General features: G+C 44.3%; 1 protein-coding gene across 1 annotated transcript; it reads right to left on the minus strand.

Annotated features, from left to right (window-relative positions):
* Positions 1-370: 370 nt before the first annotated feature.
* On the minus strand, positions 371-15,378 carry LOC140475921 (mannan-binding lectin serine protease 2-like). The gene is made up of 3 exons (XM_072567851.1): positions 15,140-15,378; positions 14,095-14,285; positions 371-1,567 (listed from the first exon to the last, which is right to left on the minus strand). The coding sequence occupies exons 1-3, from the start codon at positions 15,142-15,144 to the stop codon at positions 723-725; spliced, it is 1,041 nt and encodes a 346-aa protein (XP_072423952.1). The 5' UTR covers positions 15,145-15,378; the 3' UTR covers positions 371-722.
* Positions 15,379-20,046: the final 4,668 nt, after the last annotated feature.

A 20,046-nucleotide genomic window follows, 5' to 3' on the forward strand; every position in this document is an offset into this window, starting at 1 on the left:
CTGTGGAATTCATTACCACAGGAAGTAGTTGATTCCAAAACATTGAATGTATTCAAGAGGTGGCTGGATATACCACTTGGAGTGAATGAGATCAAAGGTTATTGAGAGGAAGCAGGATTAGGCTATTCAGTTGGACAATCAGCCATGATCGTGATCAATGGTAGAGCAGGCTCAAAGGACTGAAAGGCCTCCTTCTGCTCGTACCTTTTATGTTTCTATTTCAAAACAGCACCACTTCCCACTGAGCATTTATACCACTGACCCTGGTCTGTTTTGATGCCTTTTTGCCACAAAGATTAAGGCAATGATACAGGGCAGCAAAATAAGACATGGGCCAGACAAGTCCCCAACCTTGTACCAAATCCAGCTCTTCCCAGTTCAGTTTTTAGCGAACAGTTTTTTATAAATCCCAGCTCTGAGAGTTAGATTGTTTTATTAATTTAATATTCACATTATTTCAAAAACAAAAGAAGCATTCTGTTGCTGGTGCCTCGGTTTAATCTTTTTGCTGCAAATAAAACTGACAATTGCGTTTAGCCTGACAATTTTGTCCCGTTGTGAGGAGACCCACAGTTCTGAGGATGAGGAAGCGAGGGGTCCCAAATCATGAGGGAGTGTGAGGAAATCAGAGTTTGTGGAAATTTGGAGGCAAATAAGATTCCGTTCAGTCTGAAGCTCACCCCCACCTTGACAAATGGTGGATGTTTAGTGGAAGCTGCATTCTAAGAATGTGTGGCAATGACCGAGTGTATCCAATGGAGGTAGCTGGACACGCGGGTGTACACCCCGTAGCGTCCTGGCCGTGCGCATCCAGTCCCCCAGGATACAATACCCATCAGGTACCAGGCTCCCGAAGGCTGGTGAGGGACTAGGAAGCCCCCACCGGTGTCCCCACCACACGCATCCCTCCCGCCCTCTGGCAAACCAGCGCAGAACATGTTGTTGGTGATTGGCGGACGCAAACCCCCAATTCGTGCCTCCTGGAAGGCCTGCTGGCAGTGCTGCTGTCTGACCAAAGGCAGTGTAATGTAGCGTAGCCAGTCGCGAAGGAAGAACCCCTCCTCGATTCCCCAGCCGGCCACAAAGCCCACAGTCCCTGGTTGGAGGAGGTCACCCTCTTTGTATCCCCCGGCCCCGCGAAGGGCAGGCAAACAGGCAGGCATCGCCCCCTCCTCCTCTCCCTCGCTCCCGTTCCTCCTCAGCTTGATCAGGGCAATGTCGTTGTCGAAATCGTGCAGCTCCTCCACGAACCCTGGGTGCACCACAATCATCTCGATCTCCCAGCTCTTCCCTGCCAGGAGTGCCCGCAGGTTGGTGCTTCTCCCTGCCTGGCATGTCCGGATCCGGGTGACGTTGAGTTGGTGGGACAGCTCCGTCCGGCGGACCCCTTTCGGGTAGAAGACATGGGCGGCTGTCAGCACCCAGCCCCCGCCGATCAGGGTGCCCCCAGCCCTCCCCCGACCGCTGGCCACCACCAGCACGTGCCACGGGAAGCTCCCCTCCTCTGCCAGCCTACCGCCCAGGATCCGCTGCACCGTTGTCGCTGGGTTTGAAGGCCGCCCGCAAACTGTGAAAGTCGAGGAGAAGCAGAACAAGAGTCAGCGGCCGTGGTTTGGAAAGATAGAAAGAATTAGGGAGAGAGGGAATAAAAGCAGAGCTAGGGTGGTAGGTGTCTGGAATGCGTTGGCAGCAGAGGTATTAAAGGCAGACATGGTAGATTCATTTAAAATGCTTCTGGACAGGTGCATGAGTAGGTGGGGAGCAGAGGGATACAGATGCTTAGGAATTGGGCAACAGATTTAGACAGTAGATTTGGATCGGCTCAGGCTTGGAGGGCTGAAGGGCCTGTTCCTGGGCTGTAAATTTGCTTTGTTCTTTGTTATTTTCATCAGGTGTCATTACACAGGACTTGAGCACCTTTTCCCTATGTTTTCCCCCACCCTCATAGACCTTGTTATCACATGGGCTGCTACCACACACCACTCATTCTCAACCTCTAACAGTCCCCGCTGGCATAGCTGCCTTCCAAGCAGTTAACCTGAGTTCAATTCCTGACCATCACAAGGTTCCCATTTTCTTGTGGTGCTGAACTTGTTAACTTATTTCTTTATTTTTCTATTTCTATAACTTAAGATTTTATAGCTAGATACATTGTACCTAAGATGGCACTTGTGGGGTGACATTGTACACTTTTCACTGTACTCTTGTACCCTGTGTATGATAATAAAATGTAAATCCAGAATCTAGCAGCTATTCTTTCCCCTAGACACACCGTTATCCACTCCTTTTTTCTGTCCAACTGTTATTCTCTCTCTTTGCACTCTATCTCTACCTGTTGTTTACCCTCTTCCCTGCCACCCCACACCTCGTCTTCTGCATAAAACCATCCTTTTCCTTGCTGTCATCAGTTCCGAGGCAGAGTCACTGGATCTGAAACGTTTACTCTGATTTCTCTCCACACATGCTGCCAGACCTGCTGAGATTTTCCAGCAATTTCTGTTTCTGTTTCAGATTTCCAACATCTGTCATTCTTTCAGTTTTGTCCTCAACATCCTTGCTTGGCTGAGAGCTCAGTCCAGTAGGAATCTTAGTTCGGCAGAAAATTTATTTTGACATGAATTGTTGACTTGGCTTGATTGACATCTGTAAGCTGTTAACGTAAATTACATCTGAACCGGTGACTAGGAGGAATGTGCAGCAAGTCAAGAGTGTGGTGCTGGAAAAGCACAGCGGGTCAGGCAGCATCCAAGGAGCAGGAAAATCGATGTTTCAGGCATAAACCTTTCGTCAGGAATTTGCGGCAAGTAAGCATCACTATAAAGTTGACTGAGATGGTTATCCAGCAGTCAGCATCACTGTACGGCCAAGTGAAAGGTTGAGGGATGCACTAAAGCTGTGATCAGGGTGCAGTGGGGCAAGACCACTGTCTGAGGTCTTTCTGCTGAACTTAAGTAGGGATCTCAATACGGTAAAAACAATGACTGCAGATGCTGAAAACCAAATACTGGATTAGTGGTGCTGGAAGAGCACAGCAGTTCAGGCAGCATCCAATGAGCAGCTGCTCGTTGGATGCTGCCTGAACTGCTGTGCTCTTCCAGCACCACTAATCCAGTATTAAGTGGGGATCTGTTCAGTTAAAAGACTCTAGATGCCTCAAATGTACAGGTCATTCTGCTATAACACGTTTTATTAATGTGAATTCACCATAATGTGGTTAATGAATTGGGGACAATGTTTCTATCGTGTGAACTTATAAAGTGTGTTTTGGTTTTAACGTGATTCTGGACCCATTAGTTTAAACGATGTTGCTATTACATGATTTTCTTATAACACGGAATTGCACAAGATTAGATCTACTGCATTACAGCAGAACCAAATGCATGTAAATATAATCTTATAATAGTAAGAAATGCCTTTGGTTTGTTTATTGGATATAGTCCAACTCCAGTGTTTGATTTGTCTTCTTCATACGCTAATGCAAAGAACCGAACTGATTTAGTAAATATGCATTTTTTTAATGAATAAAGTATATGTTTGAAATAACATAAAGACTGGGAGTAGTGTGCAGCAGTCTATATCACTATGCAGCTGGGAGAGTGGATCTGATGGGGACATCAGGCCATGAATAAGGATAAGAGTTTTCTAGTCTGCAGTCCGTTCTGACATGTAAGGAATCCAGTCGGAGTGCAGCCAACCTGGGGGTAAACCTGGCAGGAGTGGAGCACTCCTGAGTGTCAATGGGGTGAGACCCAGCTCAAGCTCAGTCTGAGCAATAGTTAAACCCTAACGGGAAGCCCGCTCAAATTCAAATGACTGACCAAAATACCAAAAGTGCAAAGTCCTTGTCTACTTTAAAACCGCATTGCGAAACAGTAAAAGTTCTAGCTTTTTAAAACAAAACTCAATTCATTTTCTGAAACTAAAGCAGAAATTTCTGGAGAAACTGAGAATTAGCAGCTGGAATCCAGTGAAAACTGGTTGCAGCTCAGAAAGAGTGGTGCTTGTGCTGAAGTCAGCTGGACTCAGTGGGTGGGGAGGTGAGGTTAGGGCATAGGAGGCAAAGTCCAGAGAGAGAGAGAGTGAGAAATGAAAGGAATATGTACACAAGGAGATTATGGATAGCTGAAGGAAAGCGGAATAAGAGATAATCAGAGCTCAGAGTGAGAAATTGAATGAGCTATACTCAAAATAACCTGTACAATGTCATAATGGGCCTAGGACTATGTGAGAATGGGTGACTATGCTAAAAGCAACCCCATGTCATAATAGAACAGGGTGTGGGGTGGGTTAAAAAACTCACAGAAGTTTGGAATGGAATCCCCAGGCCCTAAAGTTATTAAACTCAGCGTTGCGTTCTGGAGGCTATGGAAAATGAGATGTTGTTCTTCGAGCTTGTGGTGAGCCACCCTTTGGCTCTGCAGCAGGCCTGTGACAGAAATGTTGGTGTGTGAACACAGTGGTGTGTTGAAGTGGCAGGCAACTTTTCAGGAACATTTCTGCGACAGAATGTAGGTGTTCTGCAAAGCGGTCACCCAGTTGGTGGTTTGTCTGTCCAGTCTAGAGGAGTCCACATTGCAAGCAGCGAATACACGAGACCAGATTGAGAGAAGTTCAGGTAAAACATAGAACATGGAACATTACAGCGCAGTACAGGCCCTTCAGCCCTCGATGTTGCGCTGACCTGTGGAACCAATCTGAAGCCTATCTATCCTACACTTTTCCATTTTCATCCATTTATTTATCCAATGACCATTTAAATACCCTTAGAGTTGGTGAATCTACTACTGTTGCAGGCAGAGCATTTGACACCCTTGCTACTCTCTGAGTAAAGAAACTACCTCTAACATCTGTCCTATATCTATCACCCCTCAATTTAAAGCTATGTCCCCTCATGCTAACTATCATCAACTGAGGAAAACAGGTCTCACTGTCCACCCTATCTAACCCTCTGATTATTTTATATGTTTCAATTAAGTCACCTCTCAACCATCTTCTCTCTAATGAAAACAGCCTCAAGTCCCTCAGACTTTCCTCATAAGACCTTCCATCCATACCAGGCATCATCCTGGTAAATCGCCGAGTAAAGCACTGTTCCCCCTGGAAGCTGTGTCTGGGGCCTTGGATACTGAGAAGGGAGGAAGTAAATAGGCAGGCATTACAGCTTCTGCGCTTGCAGGGGAAGATGCCGAGGTATGTAGGGAGGTATTGACAGTGGAGAAGTGGACGAAGGTATCCCGGAGGGAATGGTTCTTGCAGAAAGCTGACAAGGGAGGGGAGGGGAATGTGTGTCCCATGGCATCCCATTGAAGGTGACAGAAATGGCAGCTTACAATCTTCAGATGCAGAGGCTGGTGGTTTGGGTAGTCAGGACCAGGGGAACGCTATCATTGTTGTGGGAGGGAAGAGAAGGATTGAGGGCAGAACTGCAGGAGATTGGTCTGACATGGCTAAGGGCTCTGTCAGCAATGGTGGCAGGGATCTTCAAGTTGAGGAAGAAGGTGGATGTTTCTGAGGTTGGCCGGTGGAAGGTTGCATCCTCAGATGTAACGGAGATGGAAAGACCGGAGGAATGGGATGTAGTCTTTACAGGAAGGAGGGTGTTTGATGTATAGTCCAGGTAACTGTGGGCGTCAGTGGATTTGGAGTGGATCTCAGTGGTCAGCCTATCTCCATCATGAAAACAGAGATGTCAAGGAAGAGAGGAGTCAGATGGACCAGGTGAAGGAGAGAGCGGGTTGGAAATTCAAAGCAAAATTGTTTCAATTAATTTTCTACTTGGCTTAAGCTTATCATGGAATCCCTACAGATTGGAAGCAGGCCATCCTGCCCATCGAGTCCCTCCAAAGAGCAACCCACGTAGACCCCAACCCTACCCCATAACCCCACATTTCCTATGGATAACCCACCTAGCCTGCACACGCCAGGACACTATGAGCAATTTAGAACTATCTAGGCTGTATATCTTTGGACTGTGGAAGGAAACTGGCACAGACACAGGGAGAACAGATGCTGCCTGACCTGCTGTGCTTTCCCAGCAGCAAACTCTCGACTTTTATCTCCAGCATCTGCAGTCTGCGTTTTCTCTTCTCAATAGTAAAGGGTACAGGCATGTGTTTCTGCAGCCACAGGTGTGAGTCCAGGATGGTGGGGCCAAGGTCAAGAATGTCACTGAGTGGAGTATTTAGATGTGCATTTGCAATGCCAAGGAATACAAGGCCAGCAGACAAGTGCTGGAAAATAGGATTAGAATAGTTACATGCTTGTTTTTGACTGGCACGGAGGACTGCAGGACCTTTTTTTGTGCTGTGGACTCAATGACAATAAGGACTGCAAAACATTCTGAAGGAGGAGAGTGAACAACCAAAAGTTATGGTTCATATTGTTACCAATGACATAGAAAGAGAGAGGAGGTGCTGCATCAGGGAGCTAGGGAAATTAAAAAGCAGCACCTCACAGGTTTTAATCTCTGGATTACTCCAAGTGAAATGTTCTAATGAGCATAGGAATAAGCAGATGGACCAAGTTAATGCGAGGCTGAAGAGTTGCTGCAGGAGGGAAGGATTTTGATTCATAGATCACAGGATCCATTTCTAGGGGCCTGTACAGGTCTGACAGGTAGCTCCTACACTGAAACAGGGCTAACAACCAGGCAGGGGGAATAGCCAGTGCTGTTGGTGAGACTTTAAAGTAATTTGGCAAGGAAAAGGGATATGGAGTAGAGGTACAATAAGAGAAGATGCACAGACTATTATAATAAAAGAGAAACAAGTCAGTATAACTCCCAGTCTGACTATTTAGTCATGTTAAGACATAGGGGAGTTCAGCAAGGGTGGTTTATGTTTACTTTAATGTAAGAGTCATGTGAGTAAGGCAGATTAACACATGGCAATATGAGGTATCATCATTATCACAGAGACGTGGATGAGGGAGGGGTAAGATTAGGCAAACAAAACGGGAGTAATGTAAATGAGGAGGTGTCACAATATTGATCAATATTGATCCCAGCAACATGAAGGGATAATATCTCAGAAAGCTTACTCGATTGTGGCCATATTTTGGAACTTTAAAACAAGAAATGCCTAGTCATATTGTTGGGAGTGTTCTGTGGGCCCTCAAACAGTCAGGGAGAGTTAAAAGGTTAGATTTATCGGCAAGTTTCAGACAACTGTCAAAGTAATACGGTGACAATAGTTGCAGACTTCACTTTTACCCCCATATTAAATGGGATAGGTAATGCCACGATAGCTCGAGCAGACGATAGGGCTGCCCTCCCACTACAGAAAGAGAGAAATGACTGATGGTGGTTTAACCTGGGAGTCACCATGCCTCAGGCAAGGAGTGAGGTTTAGAAGGACAGTCCATCATGGTAACGTCAGCCGATAGACAAAGTAGGAAAGGCTGAGAGGGGAGAGCAAGTTAACTCCTACATGACACATGGCTGTGCTGTACTTAATTTTAGGGAATGAAGTTGGGCATGTGGTAGATGTGGAAGCATATTGGTACTATAACGTGGTAAACGTTAAAGTAATTGTGGATAAAGGCAAATATGGACCAGAAATAAAGATTCTGAATTTGGGGAAGGCTGTTTTTTAATATAGTAAGATAAAAGTCGGCCAAAGTGGCCTGGAAGCAATTACTTCTGGGAAAATCTACATTCAAGCCTTTCAAAAATGGGAGAGTGAGAGTGAAGGAACAACATTTGAAGAGTGAGACCATAGATTCTAGAGAACCCTGGGTATCAAGGTTTGTACCAGATAGGATAATTCACGAAACAGGAAGCTGATGGTAGATTCCAGAGGCTCAGAATGCCAGAAGCTCTCGAGATGCAGGTGGTTATTTATGAAAATAAATTAGGAAAGTGAAGAGACAGGCATGAGGAAACACTGGAGGGTAAATTAGATAAATATTGTAGAGTCATAGAGGTGTACAGCATGAAAATAGACCCTTCAGTACAACTCGTTCATGCTGACCAGATATCGTAAACTAATCTAGTCCCATTCACCAGCATTTCGTCCATATGCTTCTAAACCCTTTCTATTTGGATGTCTTTTAAATGTTGTATTTGTACCAGCCTCCACCACTTTCTCTGGCAGCTCATTCCATACACGCACCACCCTCTGTGTGAAAAGGTTGTGCCTTAGATCACTTTTAAATCTTTCCCCTCTCACCTTTAACCTATGTACCTAGTTCGGGAAACCCTGATATTGGGAAAAAAAGCCTTGGCTGTTCACCCTATGCATGGCCCTCATGATTTTATGAATCTCTATAAGGTTACCCCTTAGCTTCTGATGCTTCAGGGAAAGGAGCCCCAGCTTATTCAGCGTCTCCCTACAGCTCAAACCCTTCAACCCTGGCAAAACCCTTGTAAATCTTTTCTGAACCCTTTCAAGTTTCACAACATCCTTCCAAAGCAGGAAGACCAGAATTGAATACAATACTCCAAAACCATTATCCTGCACAGCTGCAACATGACCTCCCAACTCCTACACTCAATGCACTGACCAAGAAAGGAAAGCATACCAAATGCCTTCTTCATTATCCTGCCTACCTGGGACTCCACTCTCAATGAACTATGGACCTTAACTCTTAGGTCTCTTTGTTCAGCAAACTCCACAGAACCTTATCGTTAGTTTTCAGAACTAGAAGCAATGAACCCAAGGCTGTTGTGGGAGGGAAGGGAGGAGATTGCAGAGACATTGACATTAAGTTACAGTTTTTTCTCAGGAGACAAGACATGTGCTAGAGAACTGTAATCGATTCCTTGATCAATATTGTAATATCTCTTTTAGACCACCCCTTGTTTTATTTTTGTTTTATCATGTGGTATGTTTGCTCAAGAAGGGAAATATGGATGAACCAGGGAGCTACAGGCTATTGAGTCTAACATTTATGGTAGGAAAATGATTGGTAAAAAAAGAATCTGGGGGTCAGAATTAATCTCCACTGGGATCAGCAAAGATTCATCAAGGACAGTCAGCAAGGCTTTGTAAGGTGGACACCATGTCTGACAGGCTTGGTTGAGTGTTTTGAGGAGGTGACTAGTTGTGTAGATGAAGGTGGTGCAGTGGATTTAGGTTATGTGGACTCCAGTGAGGCTTTTGATGTGTTTTTGCATGGGAGACTGGTCAAGTTGGTAAGAGTCCATGGGATTCAGAGCAATTTAGGAAATTAGATCAAGAATTTGCTTAGTGAGAGAGATGGAAGGTGATTTTCGAAGGTTGTTTTAATGACTGGAAGCTTATGTCCAATGGTGTTCTGCAGGGTTTAGTGATAGCTATCTATTGTATACATTAGTGATCCAATCATAAATACAGGAGGTTTGATCGGTAGGTTTATGGATGATACAAAAATTGGTTGTGTGATAATTTGTGAGGAGGACAACTTTAGATTACAGGACGATATACATGGCCAGATGGACAGAATAGTGGAAAATGGAATTTAATCTAGAAATGCATGAGGTGACCATTAACAAGGCAAGGAATTACACGGTAAATGGTAGGTCCTTAGAAAGTACAGATGATCGGAGGTTGTATGAAGATCCTTGAAGGCAACAAGACAGGTGGCTAAGATAGTTAAGAAGACATGTATGATACTTGCCTTTTCTAGTTGGAACATTGAATACTAGGCATAAAGTCTATGATGGAGCTGTATAAGATGTTAGCAAGACGACAATTGGAGTGCTCTGTGCACTCCTGGTCACTACATTATAGGAAGGATGTGATTGAACTGGAAGACTGCAGAGGAGATTCACCAGATGGTTAAACTGAGAAAGAGAAAATGCTGGAAAATCTCAGCAAGTCTGGCAGCATCTGTAAGGAGAGAAAAGAGCTGATATTTCGAGTCTAACTGACCCTTTGTCAAAGCTATTTCTCACAAGAATGTTGCCTGGGCTGGATTGATTCAGTAATGAAGAGAAACTAGATAGGATGGGATTATTTTCCTAAAAGCAGAGAAGACCAAGGGGATCCAGACTGAGGTGTACAAAATTATGAAAGGCATAGTTAGGAAGAACCTAGCTAGAATTCTTTGAGGAAGTACGAGCAGGTTAGACCAAAGAGAGGCAATGGATATTATCTACTTGGACTGCAAGAAGCCTTTTGACAAGGTGCCACACAGGAACTTGCTGACTAAGATAAAGACCCATATGTTAGAGGCAAGGTGCTAGCATGGAGAGAAGATTGGTTGTCTGTTAGAAAGCAGAGAGTGGCGATTAAAGGGTGGAAAGTTGGTGACAAGTGGTCAGTATTCATAGATTCCCTATAGTGTGGAAACAGGCCAATTGGCCCAATAAGTCCACACCGACCCTCCAAAGACTAACCCACTGAGACCCATTCTCCTACCCCATAACTCTACATTTCCCCGACATATTCCTAAACACTATGGGTAATTTAGCATGGCCAATTCACCTGACCTGCACATCTTCGGACTGTGGGAGGAAACCGGAGCTCCCGCAGGAAACCCACACGGACACAGGGAGAATATGCAAACTCCACACAGGCAATTGCCCGAGGCTGGAATTAAACTTGGGTCCCTGGTGCTGTGAGGCAGCAGTGCTAACCACTGAGCCACCATGCCGCCCTTGGGACCACAACTTTTCACTTTATACATTAATTATCTAAGTGAAAGAACTGAAGGCGTTCTGGCTATGTTTACAACTGATACAAAGATAGGTAGAGGGACAGGTATTATTAAGGAAGTGGGGAGGCTGCAGAAGGATTTGGATGGATTAGGAGAGTGGGTAGTAAAGTAACAGATGGAATGCAACATAGGAAAATGTGAGGTCATCCACTTTGGTAAGAAGAAAAGAAGCAGGGACATGGGGAAAAAATTCAGAAGATTTAAGTACAAAGAGATTTGGAAGTTCAAATCCAGGATTCCCTCAAGGTAAACTTGCATGGTAAGTCAGTAGTTAGGAAGGCAAATGCAATGTTTGCATTTATTTTGAGAAGACTTGAATATAAAAGCAGGAATGTACTTCTGAGGCTCTATATAGCTCTGGTCAGATCATATTGTGTTTGGGTTTGGACCTGGACCTGGAATGGTTTCAGTGGAGATTCATAAGAATGGTCCCAGGAATGAAAATCTTAATGTATGAGGAATATTTGTGGACTCTGGGTCTATACTGGATGAAGTTTAGAAGGAGGAAGGGGATCTAATTGAAACTTACAGAATACAAAATGGCTATGACAGAGTGGATGCTGGGAAGATGTTTCCATTGGTAGGAGAGACTAGGACTGCCTTAGAGTAAAGGAATACCTTTTAAAATGGAGATAAGGAGAAACTTCTTCACCCAGACAGTGAACAACCTCTAGAATTCATTGCTACAGAAGGCTGTGGAGGTCAGGTCATCGAGTACATTTAAGACATGGATCAAGGGTTACAGGGAGAAAGAGGGAGAATGGGGTTGAGAAACTTATCAGCCATGGTTGAATGGCAGGGAAGATTCAATGGGCTGAATAGCCTAATTTCTGCTCCTTTGTTTTGTGCTCTTATGGTCTTACAACTACTTCCTCTTCGAGCAACCAATAACCAGTGGGCAGAGAGTTGTGGTAAAGGGCAGAAGGTTGAGAGGGGTGTAAAGAGCAATATTTCACCCAGAGGACGGTCGGTATCTGGAACTCACTGACCAAAAGGATGGTAGTGCTGGGAACTGTCACAACATTTCCGAAGTCTTTAGATGGTCCCTTAAATTGCCATAGCATAAGTGGCTATGTGCTGAAAAATGGGACTAGAATAGATAGATACTTTCTGACAGTTGTGGAGAAGATTAGCCAAAGGACCAGTTTCCATGAGGTGCATCACAATGGCTCTAACATATGAAATAGGAACAGGAGGAAGCCGTTTGGTCTCTCTAATCTGCTTCATCATTCAATAAGATATGATTGTGCCTCGACACCACAATACTTGCTACTCCAAATAATGTTTGATTGCTTTGTTAGTCCAGAAGTATATGTGTTCACCTTAAGAATATTCAATGATCCCACCTTGGCCCATGTGGTTCCATGACCATCAATTTAAAAATCTCATCTCAGTTTTAAACTAGAGACCTCTTATTTTCAAAATACCTTCCCTCATTCTTGTCTGTTCCACAACAGGAAAATTCCTTTCATTTCTCTCTATGATGTCTTTCTACCAATGCATCAAGACTTACTTGGATAAGTTTAAATGTGGTGAAATGCTTGAATCCCCTGTTGGGCACACAGAGGGTGGTATGTGTATGGAATGAGCTGCCAGAGGAAGTGGTGGAGGCTGGTACAATTACAATATTTAAGAGGCATTTGGATGGGTATATGAATAGGAAGGGTTTGGAGGGATATAGGCCGGGTGCTGGCAGGTGAGCCTAGATTGGGTTGGGATATCTGGTCGGCATGGACGGGTTGGATCGAAGGGTCTGTTTCCATGCTGTACATCTCTATGACTATGACTCTATGTTGCGACTTTAGGGCTCACATTTGTGTAAGGTTGCAGGAACAGAAGATTTTTTTTCTCAGAATATTTCTGAATTGGGGAGGGGGGGCGGATTTCTCAGCAGTTCCATAGCTGACCATCAATATTATTTGGCACAATGGTTATGTATATAATGCATACAGAGTATATGACAATACTGTGGCTTTCAGAGACATCCTTTGTCCTGGTTTTGTTTGAAGAAATTTTGCTCCAGAGGTACAAAGCTGCCTCCTCCAAGGCAATAAAGTAAATAGCTTGTGAGGCCTTGGGTTTTTTTTTCTAAAAGTTAGGACAATAGAAGCAGCCTGAATGGGTGGGGTCAGGCTCCCACACAACCAAGATTTTAATTTAGCTTTCAGGAGTTGTTGGGGTTTGAAGCTAGCTGTGGAAGCTGCCATATCCTTCTCCCGACCAGAATTTTCTCTTGGACTGGAGAAACATCTCATTGAGATAATCTATTTTATTGAATTTGCCTTTGCCGGGGTGTTTTTATGGGGTGTTAATATTTTGGAACAGTTGCTATCTTGTAGTTAAATAATCTATTAATCTGTTACATTTTCCAATAGAGTTAAAGTCATATCAATTCTTCTTTCTTTTGTTTGTATTTTAACTGTAGGGTACGAATAAAGCCGAGTGGAATAACAAATCGAATTACACGTGAAACACAACCCCTTACACTTGCCTTTAAGTAAGATAAAAGTTAGAGTCGAGGCTATCTCCTTGATATATTTGAAGGGGATTTGATTTGGTTCATTACAAATGTTACTCATGACTATGGGTAGTGGGTGGGGGCAGAATTGGTGTTGCCTTGATTTTGAATCCAAATTGGTGGGGGGAGGTGACGGGGATAATGCGGTGGTATGAGGAATGAGAGTCAAAGAGCTTATTGTCTTCATTATAAATGGGACAGAGTCTCAGAGTAAAAATCAAACTCTCTAAAATTCAGTGTCGTCAGGTCAAAATTCTGGAATTCCCTCCCTAATAGCACTCCGTGTCTACCTACAACACATATTGCAATGGTTCAAGAAGGCAGCTCATCACAACCTTCTCAAGGGTCATGGGAAATAGGCAATAAATGCTGGACCAGCCGGCAATCCCTTCATCCCATGAGTGATCTTAAAAAAAGGCAGCCCACCTCACCACTTCTGAGTTGAAATGGGGTGATGATTCCATCCTACACCCATCCACAATCCACTAAAACAGAAACTCAAAGACAGAAATGAACAAAAACAGAGACAGAGGGTAAAATAAAGACTGGAAGGAAGAGAAAGATAGGGACAGAAAAAGACTGAGTGTGAAAGAGGGTCAAGGAGACAGTGTGAGAAATGAGAAAGACAGGGAGACAAAGAGAGAGAGAGATTAAGAGGTAAAACCAGAAGGTTGATAGAGACAGAGATAGAGAGAGAGAGAAAAAAAATAAAATGGGAAAGAGGATTGGGGTGTGTGAGATAATAAGGGAACAGGCAGAGAGAGAGACATGGAGAGATGGACAGTTTGGACAGAAACTCTTGGAAAGTGAGAGAGAGGGAGAAACTCAAAGAGAGAAAGAGAGAGCTAGAGAGAGAGAGAGAGCGAGAAAGTGAGAGAGAGAGACAGAGACAGAGACAGAGAGAGAGACACAGAGAGAGGGAAAGAAAGAGAAATTACCTTTTACTCCAGAGGTTCCATTTCTTGTGTTATCAGTGGTTCCTTTGCACACTGTTTCTTTGGCACTCTGCTCTGTGACCCAGGGTTTCGTGGTAGTCTGGAGATCCTTGGTTGGTGGGCCCTCTGAGCTGCTGGTTGGTGACTGGGATATGGAATGGCCACAAAGCAAAGCAAGCACCAAAACCAAGAGCCTAGAAGGGATAGCACAGAGTGGTGACTGCATACAATTCACAGAGACAGCTAGGGTGGGGTGCAGGGTGATGGGAGTTCAGGGCTTCCAGCTGACCTCAGGACCATGCACCCCAGTTGCTAAGGCCATTGCAGGATTCTCAGCTTGATGGTTTGCAAACTACAGCATGGAAATTAAACCCAAATCCCTCTCAGTTTGCATTTATGTGTGTTAAACCATTTGTCCCTCAGGGAGAATGCTATTATCACTCAGATGCTTGGGGATTGGGCTCGGCCTTTGGATCTCAGTTGGAAACAAAAGCCAATGTTTGAGACCCAAGGAGGTGTTTTGGCCGTACGTTTCACCTCTGGGATGAATTAAGGCTGAAGCCAGGAGGAGATCAGCCTTTTATTGGGACCCATGGACAACTGGAAGTGAGAGGGAGGGTCCAGTCAGTCATTAAAGCTCAGCCTATAGCTCCGGGTGCACAAAGAATGCCCTAGGTGCCAGCACAAATCAGGGTTACACATCCCCAACACATCAGTGGCTTGCGAGACCAGTCAGACCACGTGTGGGTACCTCCTACTCTGATCTATTGCAATGTAAATGTTTATCTGTCATCTATTTATGTGACTGCAATGTTTGTCCTTTTAACGTTATTTCTTATTTTCCAACTTATGCTATAAATCACTGTATGATAATGTGACTATTATTTTCTTTATTTCGTATCTAAGATTTGAATCTCAGTACCTTTGTACCTAAGATGGCGCTGTAAGGGGAGACATTATAAACTGTACTCCTGAACTTTTGTACTTGAGCACACTTGACAATAAACCTAAGTCCAATCCTAATTCTAATTGCAAGTGTCCAACATACCTCATGGTCCTTCAGCAAGAGCAGAGCTGCTTTCTGTCGTCGAATGAGCAACACACACTAACACAAATCAAACTAGAACAGCACTCACTGACCTCTTGGACTGCTACGGTCTGTAATCTCTTTATCTGCTACTCACGTCACTCATCCAGGAATGCCCATGGCTCAATCACATTGCAATAGAGGAAACTGCTTCAGGGTCACCAGAGACACAGCAGTGGGCTACACGCAGAGTAATGCTGTCTTTACACTGCTCCTTTCCAGGTGGCTCATCTCTTGCCGTGGCGTTTAGAGGCACTTGTGCCAGCGCCAGAGGAGGGGCTGGCCCTATCGGAATCACCTTGTGAGGTACCCCATGATGTTGTCAGCAGCTCCTCATTCATTACTGTGAGATCCATTAGACCTTCCCTGTTTTCCTGAGAGGGGCCGGGAGCTACAGGCTCCTCATCACCTTTTGCCCCAGTTCTGGGCCTCAGAAGGTGGGACAAGTTGACGGAGCACAGTTCAACACACACATCGAGGTGAACAAAACACCAACAATCAAACATCCACACCACAAGGTGCAAGTAGTTTTCCCCTCAATGTTGTTTTGGTTTTAGCAATGATGACGTGCTGATGTCATGGGGGAGAATCTGTCTTCAATTCGATGGTTGGTCAGGTAGAGTTGGGTCTTTTTCCTGTAAGAATTCTTTCTTTTAAGCTCTGTTGGTTTTGCTGTCTTCTTCCCACAGAAAGTGTCTATTTTCAGGATGGCAGCCAGGGTCACAGGGATCAGAACTGGGACCAGAATTGTTTACAGTTTACCCTAATAATTTGGATGATAGAAGTGAAGGTAGTATTGCTAGGGTTGTGGAAAACACTAAAACAGCTGAGAAGGCAAGTGGTGAGGATGACGCAGAGTCTATCGAGGGATGTAGGCAGGTTAAGTGAGTGATCAAAATCTTGGCAAATGCAACATAATGTGGTAAAATGTTAGGTCATGCACTTTGGCAGGAAGAATAGAGGAGCCAAATATTATTTAAATGAGAAAACACTGCAGCACGAAGGGTATTCAGGGTTCTAATGCACCAAGCAGAGAAAGCTAGAATCCAAATTCAGCAGGTCATACAAAAGGCGAATGCAATGTTGGCTTTTATCTAAAAGGGAATGGGCTTTAAAATTGGGGAAGTCTTGCTAAAACAATACAAAGTAGTAGTCAGGCTACACCTGGAATATTGCGAACAGTTTTGGCCTCCTTATCGATGGAGGGATAAATTAGCATTGGGAACAGTGCAGACAAGGTTCACTAGCTTGGGCCCAAGAGATTTTCTCATGAGGAGGGATTGAGCAGCTTGAGCTTGTGCTCATTGGAATTTTGAAGAAGGTGAAGAGGCATTATTGAAATATATAACACGCTTTGGAAGACTCAACAGGGTGAATGCAGACAGGTTGTTTCACAAACCAAAGGGCATAAATAAGGCAGAGGTGAGGAGGATTTATTTTGTCTGAGGGTGGTGAATTTGTCAAACTCTTAATGGAAAGAATTGTTGAGGTTGGGTCATTAAGTACACTCAAGCTGATGGTGGAAGAATAGGCTGCGTTATATCTACACTCAGACTCAGTCCAGGGTGCTCTGTAAAGAAATGATCAACATGGTCAGAGAGAGTAGTCCCAGGAGACATCTTGTGTAGGCGTTTAGCCTTTTGAACAAGGCAGGAACCTGAGAGTTATCAAGAATATATGGATCATGGTATCTTCCAGAATACCTAGGGTAGACATCTAAGATGTGGTCGCAATGATTTTGGATGACTTGGAGATGGAACGTTTGAAAACCTTTTTCTGTTAACAAATTCAGCCGCAGCGTAATATGACACGGTCAACACAATTTTTCAAAACTCTTTTGCAGGATGAGAGTGTCACTGGCTAGACCAAAGTTTGTTGCCCAGAGGGCAGTTCGAAGTCAACCACATTGCTGTGGGTCTGGAGTCACATGTAGTCCAGACCAGGTCAGGACGGTTGCTTCCTTCCCTAAAGGACATTAGTGAACCAAATGTGTCTTTCCGGACAATTAGGAGAAAATGAGGACTGTGGATGCTGGAGGTCAGAGTCAAGAGTGTGGTGCTGGAAAAGCACAGCAGGTCAGGCAGCATCGGAAGAGCAGGAGAAGTGATGTTTCGGGCAAAAGCCCTTCATCAGGAAGGGAGGGCCGCACTACACTCTCGACTTTTCCAGACAATTGGCAATGGATTCATGGTCATTAATACTCTTAATTACAGACTTCTATTGAATTCAAGTTCCACCATCTGCTGTGGTGGGATTTGAACCTAGGTCCCCCGAATATTACCTGGGTCTCTGGATTGACAGTCCAGCAATAATGCCATGAAGCCATTGCCTCCCCCAGTCTACAGTAGCCTGCACCTGGGGGAAACCAACAATATTGGAAAATCCCACTGTAAGGGCTGCAGCACTGACCTCATCAAGGATCCATGGATGTTGAGATGCCGGTGTTGGACTGGGGTGAATGCAGTTAAAAATCACACAACACCAGGTGATAGTCCAACAGGTTTATTTGGAAGTACAAGCTTTCGAAACGCTGCTCCTTCATCAGGGAGTTGTAAGAAGCAGCGCTCCGAAAGCTAATTCTTCCAAATAAACTTGCTTGAGGTGGCACGGTGGCTCAGTGGTTAGCACTGCTGCCTCACAGCGCCAGGGACCCGGGTTCAACACCTCGGGTAACTGTCTGTATGGAGTTTGTACATTCTCCCCGTGTCTGCGTGGGTTTCCTCTGGGTGCTCCAGTTTCCTCCCACAGTCCAAAGATGTGCAGGTCAGGTGAATTGGCCATGCTAAGTTGCCCGTACTGTTAAGTGCGTTAGTCAGGGGTAAATATAGGAGAATGGGTCTGGGTGGGTTGCTCTTCGGAGGGTTGGTGTGGACCTGTTGGGCCGAAGGGCCTGTTATCACACTGTAGGGAATCTAATGATAACCTGGTGTTGTGTGATTTTTAACCTTATCAAGGAGATGGAGCAGTCATATGTTGCATAATCTACATTGGTAAGATCTTTGATATGTGTGGGTTGAAGATTGTGAGACTGCCCAACAACTCTCCTACAAAATGCAACAATGTGGAGAGCGGCCAACATTCTCACATCCTAACAGTTCACTGGGCAACTCTGTTCCCTGGTGCAACTATTAGACCTTGGTATGTGTTTGAGAATTGGTGAACTCTGGTGACACTTCCAATAACCTTTGCTTCACAGAGATCATCAGGGTGTTTCTTTTCTCTTTCGATCCTCGTCCCCTGCTTATGCATAGAACAACCTCAGTTATCCGAATATCTATTATCCAAATTTTGGATTATCCAAACAAGATCTCAAGGTCCTGTAAAAATGTTATCCATTATCTGAACAATCAGTTATCCAAACAAAATACTCCCCGCCTGTGTCTTTTGGATAATCGAGGTTGTACGGTGTTTATTTAAAAAAAATAATTCCCCAACTACTGCCAAACAGCAGTAGAGCTTATTTCTCCCCAGCACCCATGTTGTGTGCATGTAGGTGTAGGATGATTAGAGTTTATTTGTCATGATCAATGATATGGTCACAAGTGCTTTTTGGCCAGGATTTGGGATGTGTATTGTTGGTCAATGCATGTGCTGCACATGTGGAATAATTTAATGAGATATGTAGTATTATGGAATCTATAAATGCCTCATTAATACATTTATGTATACATCAACCCACAAGTCCACCTTACCTTGCAGACTAACCAAACTTTCTTGTTCCACTGTGTAATGGCAGCTATTTTCCATCATAATCGCCCAGTTGGGATTTGTTGGTAAATGGTATATTATCCAGGTCTTGCTCCTTCCAGTGAGTTCTAGTCTCTACCTCAAGGTCAAAGTACCCACTAATCCTTCAGGTACCTGTTTTGTGTCACTGTCCCTGTCAACCTCATCAGCTTTGAGGCTTTCTACATTCCCATCCAATTCCACTTATTTAATTCTCAATCCCCTTTATTTCCCCACTTCAGTCCCTATATAAATAGGCACACTGTCACAAGACACTGTCCTCCCCCTCTCCCCAACCACACTCCATTACAGTGATAAGCCACGGAAGATGACATCAGAAATGTCATTGCAGTCCTTCAAGAGAAATTATCCATGAACTCCCCTGAAATTGACTTCCCGAAAATAATGGAAGTTTCAGCCCAAAGTATTTCGATCTCTCGCGACATGTTGAAAACAAGCTGGTATTGAAGAAAATTGGACAGAACAATTTCAGCCAACAGCAGAAACAAAAATCTCCAAACATCCCACACGACTGGTGGCCCAGTGGCTTAGCAGTTAGTACTGCTACCTCACAGTGTCAGGGATGTGGGTTCGATCCCACATCCAGGTGACCGCCTGTGTGGAGTTAGTACGTCCTTCCTGTGTCTGCATGGATTTCCTCCCACAGTCTAAAGGTTAGGTGGACTGGCCATGCTCAATTGCCCATAGTGATCAGAGATGTGCAGGCTAGGGTTAGCCATGGGAAATGCAGGATACAGGATTGGGGGCAGCTGCTCGTCAGAGAGTGGTATGGACCTGATGGGCTGAATGGCCTGCTTCTGCACTGTAGGGATTTTATGACTGTGAAAGTTTGAGCTGCTGGAATCCTCCACCTTAACAGTTACAATAGTTGACAATCTTTGACAAAGACTGATTCAAGTCTTTTGTTGGACTGACCTTTCATTTCCAATCTGCACATATGTATGTGCATCGTGATGTATTATCTACTTTTGCCTAATAAACTCACATTATGCTCTGGAAAATCATGCTTAAATTGGCTCCTTTTAAAATATTTGGTCTGGGAATTGGTGTCCACAGGGAAGGAATCCATTTTTAAAAATTAACCAAGTCACAAGCCACAATGTGAAGGGTTGGTTACCAGA

Source organism: Chiloscyllium punctatum, chromosome 4 (assembly GCF_047496795.1).
Source record: "Chiloscyllium punctatum isolate Juve2018m chromosome 4, sChiPun1.3, whole genome shotgun sequence".
Taxonomy (NCBI): domain Eukaryota; kingdom Metazoa; phylum Chordata; class Chondrichthyes; order Orectolobiformes; family Hemiscylliidae; genus Chiloscyllium; species Chiloscyllium punctatum.

What these genes read in the sequence shown, in the direction of transcription:
- LOC140475921 (XM_072567851.1), bottom strand. An exon ending in TGGAACCTCTGGAGTAAAAG is followed by an intron (nt 1,568 to 14,094) that starts GTAATTTCTCTT and finishes CGACTTTCACAG; the next exon opens with TTTGCGGGCGGCCTTCAAAC.